The sequence below is a fragment of the Leuciscus leuciscus genome (genome assembly GCF_965113295.1).
Source record: "Leuciscus leuciscus genome assembly, chromosome: 7".
NCBI lineage: Eukaryota > Metazoa > Chordata > Actinopteri > Cypriniformes > Leuciscidae > Leuciscus > Leuciscus leuciscus.
This window is the reverse complement of record NC_138731.1, coordinates 16,351,108-16,365,397: the sequence shown is the minus strand read 5'-3', so window position 1 is coordinate 16,365,397 and position 14,290 is coordinate 16,351,108. Positions and strand designations below refer to the sequence as shown.

The following is a 14,290-nucleotide window of genomic DNA, read 5'->3' as shown; positions in this document are numbered from 1 at the left end:
AATGTATATACAGCTCAGAATTGTGTGCCATTTTTTTTTTCTTTTTGGAAGAGAGAAAGTTATATGGGTTTGGAACAACACGAGGATGAGTAAATGACGACAGCATTTTCATTTTTTGGATGAAATATCCCTGTAATCACAATTATGTATTTTCCTCCTGCAGGAAAACCAATGAGTTTCTTCAAAGAATTGAGCGGTCCAGCAGTAACGTTTCTATGGCACTGAGCAATTCCATACCAACATCATCCTGGGTAAGACAGAGGCCAAAAATGCACTGTATGCTCTATAGGCCCGAGTTCAAGCCTCTTGTGCATAACTGTGGCACTGAGGTTAGAGCCTGAGGCACTGGAATAATTCACACTAATTGATATGTCTTTGATGCATGTTTTCAATGTAAACAGTCCTCACTCAAGAGCTTTCATTGACATTGCACATTGGACTATAGCAAAGAGTCAGCCTGCTGAATCCACCCCCACCCCCCTCCAAAAAATTATCTACTTATTAGCCCCATACCAGAGAAGGCTGTCTGAGTCCATTATAAAGCTTTCTCAGTTTTAAATATGCAGCTTTCAGTCATCGCAGTGGTGCAAGTGCTGCTTCTGAATGGTGAGGCAAGCAGAGTTCAGGGGACTTCCCAGAGTTCACAGTGAGCACGCCTCACAAAAGGCAGAGATGGGTCTGTGAGAATTAAACAAAAAGAGAGACTGGTGTGGAATAACCTGTATTGTTTGAGTGAAAGTACCTGGAAAGGAGCCAGAGTCTCAGCGGACAAAAGTAATCTGACAGGATGCATTAGAGGTGTTAATTATTTGCTAACCACATTGACTTCACTTGAATTTTAAGCAGCTTCGTTTTGCATCAATATACTCTTGTGTTAACCAAATACTGAGATATAGATCATACTTTGCTGTTAGTTTTTTTTAAACAAACTTTTCCACTTTATCCGCAGCTCCACCTGTCTAGATCGTATCTATCACAAAGCATGTGAAATACTGCAAATTCACAGCACTAACCTCTGAGAGAGTGATTGTGCTATAGTGACAACAGTGACTACACTGTCTACAAAGATAAGTACAGAGGCCTAGAATTTGATGTAATGAAATATATCAAGAGTTAGGCAACAGATCAAATAGAGGAGTTTGCTGCTGGAGTATTTTTGTCACATTCAGTGGCAATTTGCCCCGATCCCTGGTTAATTGCTGACCGTGACTGGTGGGGCTGGGCTGACCATAAGAGGTTTGAGGGCTGCCTCTTATGTTGTAGAAACCACTAAAACTGGCATCTGACAGCACTGTTAAAAAACGACATTGTCTCATGTCGAGCAAAGAATGTTTTGTTGTGCGGCTTTCAAAACCCGCCTGAAATTGTTCCCTGTTTGAGATTTTCGAGGACTTCCCTCTGGATGACTAATGGGGAAAATTCCTCTAATGGACAGATCGTGCATTAGGACTGCGGGGTCTTGGTACACAACACATGCAAACAGCGTTCTGTGCAGAGCTCTGGCTCTCTCGGCATTCCGGGAGAGGAGGCCGTTCGATTGTGCTTTCTCTTGCTGTATTGACTTAAGTGGCTGGATGGACTCCAGGCCAAGTAATGAAACGCTCCAACCTAAATGTCGTAGGCCCGCCGATCAAAGTGTTTGTGGAAAGACGGGTTCTTGATGTGGTTTTGTGGCCACCGAGAATTGTTATGCTTTCAGTGATGCTTCCACAAGACAGATTAATCTCCACCATATCCTCTGTTTGTGCAAAAGATCCTTTGTATTGGCTTCCCAGGATGCCAGGCCCAGGTCGTCCCACCTATTCCCCTTACTCTCTGGCCATTCCAAACAGAGCAGCCCCTGCCTGCTGTCCCCAGGCCGTCTGACCAAACACACAAAGGATCTCTTCAACTTCCAGGCTCTCTGCTTGCCCCTCCTTACAGCATCTTTCTGAACAGGGCCATGAGAAACTTAGAGTAACATCACAGCTAACACCCTTTCAGAGCCAAGTTTTGTGCTGAAATATGTGATGGGCTCACCCTCGGGGGTAGTACTGTATGGACAATGGCTGGGGTCCTGTATGTTTTTGTCCGGGGATGGGTCACAATGATTGACTTGTAGAATAGTCTGGTCCTGGTTGCAGCTTATTCTGGCTAAGAACTTTGATAGGAAGAGACCATCTGACTGACATGCACAACGACCAACCACAGTTGTTTTGTTTTTACTTAGGGCCAAGATATCTGAAATACATTATACCACAATCACAGGCCACTGTGGGAAAATTAAATGATACAGTTCTCATGAACAGAAAATGTATGTACAGCACATACACATACATGTGCAGGAACTGCAGGAAGACCTTGAAGCTTCTTTTTTTTAACAACAGATTTATAAATCATTCTGATTACAAATAGTCACATGAACAAACAGCAAAACAGGTCTCATTGCATTCGCTTGTCAGAGAAGGTATTAACGGCAGTACGGACTGACGGCGATATCTATGGACCTTTTTTACTCGGCTAACCTAGCTAGTTATTTTTATTGTTGCCGTTTTATTTTATTTAAATATCTAGTTAGTGAGAAAAACAAAAAACTTTTTGATATCAATCTGCATATGCGATGGACATTGGTTATGCTCTTTGCTTGCTCCTTTAAAGGTATCTTGGTTAAACCGACTCTAAATTTAATGAAGCACATACAAAACCCCCATTTGAGAATGTGTTTAATGATTGGCAACTCAAACTCACAGAGTTTATAGAGACAGAGTTCATGTAGAGCAGCATTAGCTACAAACCGAGCTGTTCCAAGACACTGAAAAAACAGATCATGAGTTGCTCGCGTGTAAATAAACACAGTGCCGTGCTTCACTCTAAAACACACAGCGGCCAGTTATCGGCCAGCTGGTGAGTATCAGTTTCACATACTATACTCGCCAACATTGATTTCACTTGCATTTGGTGTTTACCGAGTGTTAAGTTTGAGGTGCTAAGGATGTTCTACACACAGCTGCTGCTGGTTCAGTGCTGTTGGCAGCTAAAATATCGCATGAAATACATGTATTTTAAATGTATTTGAAAACGCTAACGTAATTCACTTGGGTCATACTTCAGTTTGGAAAATACAGAAATCCGTATTAATATGGAAAAATCACATCCCCGATATAAGTAGTTCTCATTATCTCACCGAACTTTAGAACTTAATAATTCATAAAATACAGTTATGCATATTGATAACTAGTTTACTTGCCTGCCTCAAATTAAACTCGGAAATCTTTAACCTTGCAAATTTTGTCAAATTCATTGCCTGGAACTGTTGTTTTTTGTCAGTGCTTGCAAATTTTTGTGTGCAATATGCATAATATGGCCACTGATCGGACTGAGTGGTCCACATACATGCAGATGGACATATTTAGCCATTGCATCAAGGTTTTTGAGCATCTTCTGCCATGAGCATTGCATTTTTAAGATAACGTGTCAAGGTAAAAAGGGTTCCCTTATGTTTTTGAACACAAAAATGCATCCTATGTGAACAGCATCTAACTAGTAATAAGTTCAATCTGAAACCAGCCTAATTATTCAGGGCGTTCAGGAAACTCAGCATAAAGTCCGTTTAAAAAAAAATGCATTTTTGCACATTCCTAGTTTTCATTGCGTGGCCACTCTTTCTTCACAGGTTAAAAGTCATGAGTACAGGGATTCCAGAAAAGAGGAGGAGAACGCAGGCCTGCTTATGATGAAAGAGGAGCAGAGGAAAAAGGTACAGAACAAAGGAAGTAAAACAGATGGCCTGAACATACAATACGAACATCACCTCCACTTTTGGTTCAGAGGAACACCACAGCTAAATGTCTGGGCTTTGCCAAGAATAAGAACTAACTCTGCCTAGCATATGCTATTGATTACCATGTTCTAGGACATAGGAGGTAGTCATGGATGAAGTAGTGTAGGTGTTTTCCAGCTGGCTGTATAGTGGTATTTCTGTGGCTTTGAATGCCGGTCAAACACAGATTTAACTCACTGATATGCTTTAAGCACAAAAGGTCAGTCTGACCTATCATGTTGATATTGTTGTTTATTTATGGAAAAGCGCAATTAAATTATTACAGTCACAGACATTTACATAAGGAGACATTTCTGAGGAGACATTTCTGTTGGATATGAAATTTTCGTTACCTTACTATTTCCAGACAGAAATGTTGGAGGAAAAACAAAAACAACAGGAGGAGGAAAGGAAGAGACGGACTGAAGCTGACCATCGGCGGTATGGATGCTTAATCATGACAAACCACTAAAAAAAACATGACTGTCAGAATTAATAAAGGAGTCTGAGACCACTAGTGAAAATGCTTATATTATGCATTTTTCTAATTTGATGCCATTTTTTCATTTAAAATTATGTTGTCAACGATGCGATTCGAAAATATAAATGTTTTTGTATTTTAGTTGCTTTAATGACTCAACAATGACTGGATTAACTCTGCAAGTATGTGTAAAACCTGAGGATAAGGTTCTCCAGCATAATAATAATAATAATAATAATTCATAACATTTATATAGCGCTTTTCTCGGCACTCAAAGCGCTTTACATAGAAGGGGGGAATCTCCTCAACCACCACCAATGTGCAGCATCCACTTGGATGATGCGACGGCAGCCATATTGCGCCAGAACGCCCACCACACACCAGCTTACTGGTGGAGAGGAGACAGTGATGAAGACAATCAGTTTATGAGGATGATTAGGAGGCCATGATAGACAGAGGCCACTGGGCAAATTTGGCCGGGATGCCGGGGTTACACCCCTACTCTTTCGAAATACATCCTGGGATTTTTAATGACCACAGAGAGTCAGGACCTCGGTTTTACGTCTCATCCGAAGGACGGTGCTCTTTGACAGTATAGTGTCCCCATCACTATACTGGGGCGTTAGGACCCACACAGACCACAGGGTGAGCACCCCCTACTGGCCTCACTAACACCTCTTCCAGCAGTAACCTGGTTTTCTCAGGAGGACTCCCATCCAGGTACTAACCAGGCTCAACCCTGCTTAGCTTCAGTGGGCAACCGGTCTTGGGCTACAGGGTGACATGGCTCCTGACAATAGAATATATAATAATAGAAGTAGCTACTTTTGTGTTTCATGGGAGAATACATACAGGTTTCAAAACACATTTTGAAATCTGTCTAAAGTATGAAGCACAACATGAATACAAAAAATATACTTTGAGAGAATATACTGAAGTGCGAACTGAATGTAATGTTTGCAAGCACTTAGAGGTGCAGTAGGTGATCTAGGAAATGCTAACTTTGGCCTGCTAGCATTGAAAGCATACGATCCCACCCTCCCTGCAAATCACAGTCCAAAAGCCACGCCTCCTCCAAAACACATGAATGCGCGCAGACCAGAAGCTACCAGAGAAGTGTTATTAGACTACATCATGTGTCATTCACCAGTGAGAAGACTTTACAGTACAGTGAAGGGAAAAACCAAAGTGTTTATTTGCATACATAAGTATGTGATTGTGAAATGACTCGAGGACAGAAGTTGACATAAAGGAAAGAATGCAATGTATTTCAGCTTTATTCATATGCGATTTCAGAACATAGCGGCAACCCAGACAGCAATATAGTGTCATCCCAGATCCAGCCCACATCTGGTACGCATTGAATCCACATGAACCAGATGTGGCCCGGATCTGGGCCGACACTACTCTATGTTGCTGTCTGGGAACTTGAATCTCATTGAATTATCTGCAAGGGCAAAGTCAACGGTACATACAACTGTGATCAAACCTGAAATGTAGATTCTTTCCACTTGTTGTCGATTCAGAAGAAAAGTTAGATTGTTGATGTTTGCCTGCCAATCTCACTCTGTCTGCACAGCGTATGTAAAATGCACTGATGATGTATGATGTCTGCGTGAACAGGCTGCGCAGTGCTATGCAAACACACGTTGACTGACAGGGAACAGATGGGATCATTTCATTTGGACCGAATGCAATGATTTAACAAACATTTTATGGTCCTACGCCTTCAAAATACATTTAGACCGCTTAACATAGTGATTGCTATCAGGATATGAGGAGACTTTCAACCAGCATAATAACAAATGTTTCTATAGAGAATCACATATTGCACTTTTAATTTCATGTTAATTGCAATTAGAAGACAATGTATTGTAGTTTAAATTTAAATTAAATACAGTTAGATGAACTACAGAGTGTCCATTTTATCCACTTAACCCCCTGGGGTCAGCTATCGCGCCGGCGCAATAGTCTAGCTTTTTTTCTTATCAGCCCATACTTTAAAGTAAAACTTAGTTTTAAGAAACATTGTCATTAAAAGTTTTCTCTCTTTAAGTACACTTAAGTGGCTTTTATTTCCTTAATTTCCTAACTTCCTGGATTGTAAAATTTAGACTTTTACTTACAAGGCACTATTTGGTCTCGCACCCAAATATATTAGTGACCTTTTACACCCTCTCCAACTAGAGCACTCAGGTCTTCTGACCAACTGCTATTGACGGTTCCTCGTTGCCGTTATAAATCTAAGGGTGACCGTGCCTTTTCGGTGAAGGGTCTGACATTATGGAATAGTCTTCCTTTCCATGTGAGGGCATCTTCATCGCTAGCCATTTTTTAAGTCTTCTTTAAAAACATATCTGTTTTCTTTGGCTTTTGAATAGATCATGAAATGGGTTTTTGAAGCTGATAGAATGTATGATGTTGTATTTAAATGTTTATTTAATCTTGCTTGATCTGTAAAGCAAGGTTGACTTGACTTAATTTGATATTTTCTTCAAGTAAAGATTTGAATATTTTAAGCACACAAGAAGTGCACATTCAATACAATTAAGCACTTTTTTTTTTCACAACGGTAGAAACCTAGAAATAGTGCCATAACGGTTCTTATTTAAAAACAAATCTAAATCATAAAAGGTTTTATTTGCTTACAGATACATATGTGATTTCAACATCCACTGTACAAATGAAGTAAGAGCATTTCATTGCTCGGAACAAGTCTGATGATGTTTTGCTCTCTTCAGGGTGAACTTGGCCTTCCTAGACCGTCTGGAGGTGAGTCGCTCAGATAGGGTGTCTGAACCCGTGACCCAAACCCCTGAAAACAGAAATGTCTGGCTGGATGATGCTGATGAACCACAGGATACAGCCTTCTCCCCAGTACCCAACCCAGCACGGGTCCACACAGACAGTGCAGAGGAGGATGGTGAGTCTTAAACAAGATTTATATGCATCCGCCATGGCACTGTGTGTGTTTAGGTCTGTTTCATTTCACAGCACTTCTGGAAATGTCTCCATTGCGTCGAACTCTCGAGTCTCAAAGCCTCCACGTGTGTGTGAGATTAAACAGATCTCTCACCCCTGGTGCCGGACAGCATTGCATATTGTATAAATAAAAAATGTCCCGGTACTCCTGACACGTGTTGCTCTTAGATGTCCATGTATATACAATCTGTCTGCGTTATGAGAGGTTAGTGTCAATTACAGTATGTGCCAGTAACTTGCAAATTGATTATTAGCGAGCTGGATGTGTTTTTTTAGTCCAAATTGAGGCCTACTGTAAAGTAAACTCATCCAGCCTTGGAGAAGCTTGAATCATTTTCATGCCTGTCTGACAACAACTGATTAATGCCAGCGACTGGAGCAAAAACCTTGGTTAGCTCTTCGAGATCCAGTCTGGCAGCATTGTCATTACTTGGAAATTTGCCATGCTGTCTTCAGACTTTCACTGCTCTAGTGTGGGTTAAAGAAATACTGTAGTTCACCCAAAAATGAAAATCAGTCGGTATTTACTCACCCTCATGTCGCTGTAAACCCGTTTTTTTTATAAAGATATTTTTTTATATCTAGTTGGGTGGTGGTGGCGCAATGGATAAGACACATGCCTTTGGTGTGAGAGACCCGGGTTCGAATCCACTGTGAGACACCAATGTGTCCCTGAGCAAGACACTTAACCCCTAGTTGCTCCAGAGGCGTGTGACCTCTGACATATATAGCAATTGTAAGTCGCTGTGGATAAAAGCGTCAGCTAAATGAATAAATGTAAAAATGTAAATGTAGTTCTTATTCATTTTAATCTCAGTTTTAGTTTAAGTTACTTTAGTACATTGTTAAGCTAAGTTAAAATGAGAAATGTTGCATTGGCAATTAGTTAAAAAAAAAAAAAAAAAAAATATATATATATATATTATTTTATCACAGTTAAAGTTTATTTTATTTCAAATAATGAAAATGTTATTTTAATGGTTTTAGTTTTCCTTGTAGTTAGCTATAAAACCCCTGGTCACTGAGTCAGTACCCTTAAGACCTGCTGAAACCGAGACGAATATTCAGTGCAAAAATTCTGTGTGATAAACTTTTTAATTCAAATGAACGGCTATTAATGCGTCTGTTCAGACCGACATAAACGTTAGCATGCCGTCAATGCGATTTTTTAAAATGATTTTTTAATGGACAAGGGCATAATTTATTTTCCATTGCACTGCGAAGAAAACTGACCAGCCAATAGAATCTGTCAAATTATTCTGCTTTTATAAAAGTGCAATTTACTGTCAGAGAATGAATATGTTTTTTTGGTCGGGGGTGGGGTTCATGGGTTCAATTTTCGTGCCAAACATTTATGTTGGAATGAATAAGAGAGTGTTAAAAGGGTTAGTTTGCCCCAAAATGAAAATTCTGTCATTAGTTACTCACCCTCATGTCGTTCCAAACCCGTAAGACCTTCATTCATCTTCGGAACACAAATGAAGATCTTTTAGATGAAATCCGAGAGATTTCTGACCCCTCCATAGACAGACTGCAACAGAATTTTCATTTGTTCCATAAAAAAATAAATAAAAAAAATGCATACAGGTTTGTAACAACGTAATATTGAGTTAATAGTGGCATACAGTAGTTTACATTTCTCCTTTGTTGGATTGATCATTTTAAAACTATTGTTGGTAACACTTTATTTTACAGTGTCCTTGTTACATATGTTACATGTACTTGACATAGTAATAACAGTAAATTATGCATAATTACATGCAACTAACCCTCAACCCCTAACCCTATAATACGTACATGTAGTTGCTTAATATTACTCAGTACTTAAAGGTACAATATGCAAGAATTTTTTTGCCGCTAGAGGGCGCTACATTCCAAACAACAACAACGGCGTAGCTTGATGACGATGTGAAGGAGCGTGGAATGATGGGAACTGTCGTTTTAAACTCCACCGTGGATGTAAATCAGTCAGACGGGAATCAAAAAATCATGTTCATGGATGAGGCTAAGTTCTATTTTTATAAATGTTGCGTTTAATGACATGCTTTTTGTGGCGAGGGGGGCGTGGTTCAGCGCGGTCTGTAACGGGAGAGAGAAGAGACGAGCAAGTAGATCAAGTGCAAAGTATTATTGGCGTGGAGAGCTTATAAGCCGCGCTGGAACGAGAGAGAGACTGGAGAGAAAATTGGACGCAGAGAAAGAGAACCGGTGGATCCAAGCTCTCATTTTTGAACTGTTTTGAGCCGTCGCGGTTGCCACGGTGAATGCGCGTTGTGCGCGGCTTTTGTTTGTTTTGCTTTATTTTAATAAAGTAGCCTACGAGTCCCAGTCACGCCGATCCCTGTCTTCTTCCTTCCTGACTCTTAAACCTCATCACACTTTTATTTCATTAAAATGAATTAACCGCAAGAAAAGTAAGGTTTAATACTAAATTGGTTATCATAGATGTTACTGTATTTGTTGAATTCATTGTTGTGATAACGCTGCGCAGTTTTACGTGTTCTAAACAATTGTTGTAAAAGTACATTCGAACATGCCCACATCATTTGCCAAAATACTGATTAATCTTTATGTATAACACATGCTATGTTTATTTACATGGCCATAAACACCAGACGTGATAAACAATGTCAATAAACTAAACACAAATCTAAAGCAATAATACTTTCCTTACATAAACATAACTATTACCGAATGCTACATTTGGAAAATATAAAATTAAGCATGCTTTGTCGACAGAACCAGCTGAAATCGGTAAAGAATAATTGTGTACCATAACGACTGCAAGAAACAAGCTAAAGTTTGTAGCTTGATAGACGCTACAACTACAACTTCCGCATTTGTCCAGGACTCCACGCAGTACGAGCGGAAACCGAGGGTAACGCGGATATGACGCAATTGACTGGCGACTCCCAGCTCCCCCCTGTTCTAACGCCCCGTTTCCTTGGATAAAATCGCAATTTTCTCACGATTTAAAAATAGTTGGAAACATTTGGGATATTGTAAGTAATCAACTTAACCAAATATATAACACTGGCCTTGAGATTTTGGGATATTTTAATGCAAAATTCTTACATATTGTACCTTTAAATATATAATTACACTGTAACAATGACATCTTAAAATAAAGTGTAACCCTATTGTTTATTCAATTCTGACTAACAGGCATGGAACTTGTATGATTCACACACATTGTATTAGCCTCCTAAGTGGGATTTGGAAATGACATATGGTCCGATTGAGCCTGAATCTAGCTCCATATGTGGAGTTCTTCTACTTTTTTTTTTTGCCAAGAGGTGTGACTGTAACGGCCAGCTTTCCCATCTGCGCGCAGAGCCCGTGGACTGCTGTGTGATGGCGTAGGACTAATGTGCCATTTGCGCTGAAACAGTCTGTAAATCTTCTCAGATGCCTAATGACACATTATGTTTGTGTGTTCAGCATCACTTACGTCTGAATCACTGCAAGGACCAAAGGTTGTATCCTCAGCTGAGGTTTGGGGTCAGCCAGGTCTTCCAATTCTCAAACTCACACCTCTGTCTCTGATTACCAGAAACATTAGATGTGTTTTGTCTCCGAACCAAGTCTCAGAATGACCTCTCGTCTGGCTGCGGTTCGGCTTACTCACGGTAGAGATAGGACCTGCCCTGGCTCATGATGCTTCCATGAGTTCAGTTCTCAGGCTGAATGTTGAATTACTAGAAGCGTTCTCTGTTTAACTACACATTTCAAACTGTATATTTAGTGCAAAAATATATTTTCTTTCTCAGTATTTGTCTTATTTTACTGTACAAATATATAAACATTCTTAAATCACAATACATTTACATGAGATCATAAATTACCTAAGACATACAAGATTAAGCAAGATTTAAAAAGCGCAGATGGGAGTGAAAGTTCTGCGGGTGATTTATTGACAATGAGCATATTAATGAACGAAGCAGCCAAATCATTTCCATAATAATTCGTTACATTTATATAGCGCTTTTTCTGAGACCTCAAAGCGCTTTACATAGATGGGGGAATCTCCTCAACCACCACCAATGTGCAGCATCCACTTGGATGATGCGACGGCAGCCATATTGCGCCAGAACGCCCACCACACACCAGCTTACTGGTGGAGAGGAGACAGTGATGAAGACAATCAGTATATGGGGATGATCGGGAGGCCATGATGGACAGAGGCCAAGGGGCAAATTTGGGATTTTTAATGACCACAGAGAGTCAGGGCCTCGGTTTAACGTCTCATCCGAAGGACGGACCAAGAGCAGCGCAAATTAGCGTCTGGTCTAAAGACGTGCTTTTCATGCGTTAAATAATGGCGCAAGTACCAGTAAATTGACTAGCGCAAATCTTAGTAAATCCCGTTGCATGCGTGATTCATAAATTCCACGCCTTTTCAGTGCTATTATTTCACTTCGTCTCTTTAGTAAATCCTGGCAGTCGTTTTTTAACGCCAAAAGAGTGTTTGTTTTTTAAATCAGATTTTTGCTTCTCAAGTAAATGTATCTTGATTTAAGAATGTTTATATATTTGCATTGGAATAAAGACAAAGGAAAATCCTTTTAGCAGTGTTCTTAAAAGTGAAGTGTTATTTCTGCACAACTAACATCCGTGAATTTAACTGCAAAAAGAATGACTTCAATTTTCCGAACAACTCCACCCATAAATAACCTACGAATGGATTACTTACAGTTGACTCTTCATATTAAACTCGGATAAAAAAATAATAATACACACTTCACCTTCAATTATGTTCTTGTATGTCAACTGGTAAAGCAAAGCATTAGCAAGGTCATTTGGTTCAAGTAAAAGCCTAGCGTTAAAACGTATACCTTCAACTGTAAGCATCTGCATTGAACTCCACTTATTCTGTCGGTTTCAATTATTGCCATGAGCATTCTTCTATCCTTTCACAGTTTTCCCAGTTTAATAGGTTTTCTGTTGCATTATCTGGGGCCTTTGTGTCCAATGACGGCTTTCCTATCTATCCGGCATTCCTGGGATCTGTGTGTATGGGACATCTGTCTGCCATAGTGCTAGTTTTGTCCATTAGTGTGTGGTTTAGTGTGGGATCAAGATGCCGTTGTTTGCGGAACAGGCTGGCAGAAGCACTGCGGTGGAGACGAGTTCTCCCACCCTGTCTGTCCTGCTCTATGAACCAGATGAACCAGCAGGGAGGTCAATCTTGCGCTGCGAGAGATGAGTGCCTGTGAGACTCGGGATCTGAAGTCTCTAGGAACAAGTGACCATGTTGCTCATAATGTTTTGACCGCCTCACACTTGTCCTTAAGCATGGTGTGCATGGAAATGCCAACCCAGAGTGATTCAGCTTTAGTGCTATAAAGATGTGAGCTAAACTACTGTACATTTACTGTCTGATTGTTGTTTTTCTTGTAGATTGTGACCATTTGTGGACCATGATGAAACTTCAGAATGAGTTTCCATACTATGAGCGAGAAATGCTGGAAGACATCGTCAAACAGTGTAATGGCAATTACAAGGACGCATATGATCTGCTAAATGTTTAAAAAATGTATTTATACACTTTTTGTTGTTGTTGTTGTGATGCTGAATGATAGCCGAAAATTCAGCCGTTATTTACTCCCCCATTTGTGAGTAAATAATGATTTTTGTGTGAACTGTCCATATAATTATTGAATGCGGTGAGCTTGAACAAAACATTCTAGTGTCCTTTGAACTGACTCAAAAACTTCTTTTTTAGTTTGTGCAGTTATTTTTGTTCTGACACAAAATGGATTGACACAGCCACAGAGAAAAGAAATCAAAACAATAAATCAATATTTGAGTCTGCTGTGGGAACGTTTATGGGTCCCATGAGTACAGTTCACAGACTAAATGATGTAAATGATGTGCATTCACAAAATCCAAAGGCTGATTTATAATGAGGTAAAGGACTTGAGGAATTCTGAACTCATCCACAATAGGGATGGACAGTGAAAAACCAAACCATCATACAGATCATTAGCTTCCTAAATGCTATATAGGCTCCTTCTAGAACTCTGCATGAATTTAAAAAGGCTGCCTCTGTTTGTGTGAAATAGTGCGCAACATTCAGGTTCCGGAAGTAAATATCCCATTTATTTCCTACATAGAGGAAGTGATTTACTTATAAATCTTTAAAGACAAACCTATGGTGAGCTACAAGGTTGTTAATCAATGGTATATTCTTTTGTTGAGGCAATCAGTCCACATTATTTCAATGTATTTTTTTAATTCCTGGTGAAAAACTACATTACTAGTGATTTTGTAGTTATTTGTAAGGGTTGTAGTGATTTAAGGCATTAAGTATACAGTCTTTATTGGGTCCAACTTTTAAATACTTTTTAGCTTTAAAACAAAGCTTGTAATGTTGTTATTTACCTCGTAGCTGGTTGGTTTGGTTCATGGTTTATAGCTTTTTAATGAAGACTTTTTTAAAATCCATATGGGAAAAACAAATGAGAAAAATACTTATTGAACCAAAGCCGCAGAAACATTATTTTCAGCATATTTAATCGTGAAGTAATGGTAAGGACATTTTATGAAATGGGTGTCTTGTCCTGATTTCAAGATTTAAAATTTTATGTAAGATAAATAGAATGTGTTTAATTGTTAATAAATTGTGTTTGTGTCGTCGGAACTGACATGTAAAGGTGAAACTCGAAAAATTAGAACATCGTGCAAAAGTTTGTGTATTTCAATAATTCAAATTAAAAGGTGAAACTAATATATTTAGTATATATAACTATAAACATATGCATGATTATACTTTCCAGAGGGCCAACATTTCTGTATTTAAAATCTTTTTAATTTTTTTTATTGATTTCATGTAATATTCAAATTTTCTGAGATTTTGAATTTGGGGTTTTCATTAGCTGTAAGCCATAACTTTTGCACGATATTCTAATTTTTCGAGTTTCACCTGTACTCCAACATGTAGCGCAGTTGTGCTGTCTCATGATCCCTTCCCCCTCTCTCTCTCACTTCACCTCCTGTCAGTTTCTATATAAAGGTACAACAAAATA

The 14,290-nt window shown here is 39.2% G+C and overlaps 1 protein-coding gene and 1 long non-coding RNA gene across 2 annotated transcripts in view; both read left to right on the top strand.

Moving 5' to 3' along the window:
- The window catches only part of epsti1 (epithelial stromal interaction 1), a 20,670-nt gene extending 6,380 nt beyond the window's left edge, over positions 1 to 14,290 (top strand). Inside the window, exons 7-11 of the mRNA XM_082175077.1 lie at positions 164 to 251; positions 3,653 to 3,736; positions 4,167 to 4,240; positions 7,022 to 7,203; positions 12,663 to 14,290. Of these exons, the coding sequence (XP_082031203.1) occupies positions 164 to 251; positions 3,653 to 3,736; positions 4,167 to 4,240; positions 7,022 to 7,203; positions 12,663 to 12,793 (559 nt within the window). The 3' untranslated portion in view covers positions 12,794 to 14,290. The remainder of the gene's footprint in view (positions 1 to 163; positions 252 to 3,652; positions 3,737 to 4,166; positions 4,241 to 7,021; positions 7,204 to 12,662) is intronic.
- Positions 5,097 to 6,895, top strand: LOC309502639. The gene is made up of 2 exons (XR_014207351.1): positions 5,097 to 5,849; positions 5,904 to 6,895. It is a non-coding gene; the product is annotated as an uncharacterized lncRNA (long non-coding RNA).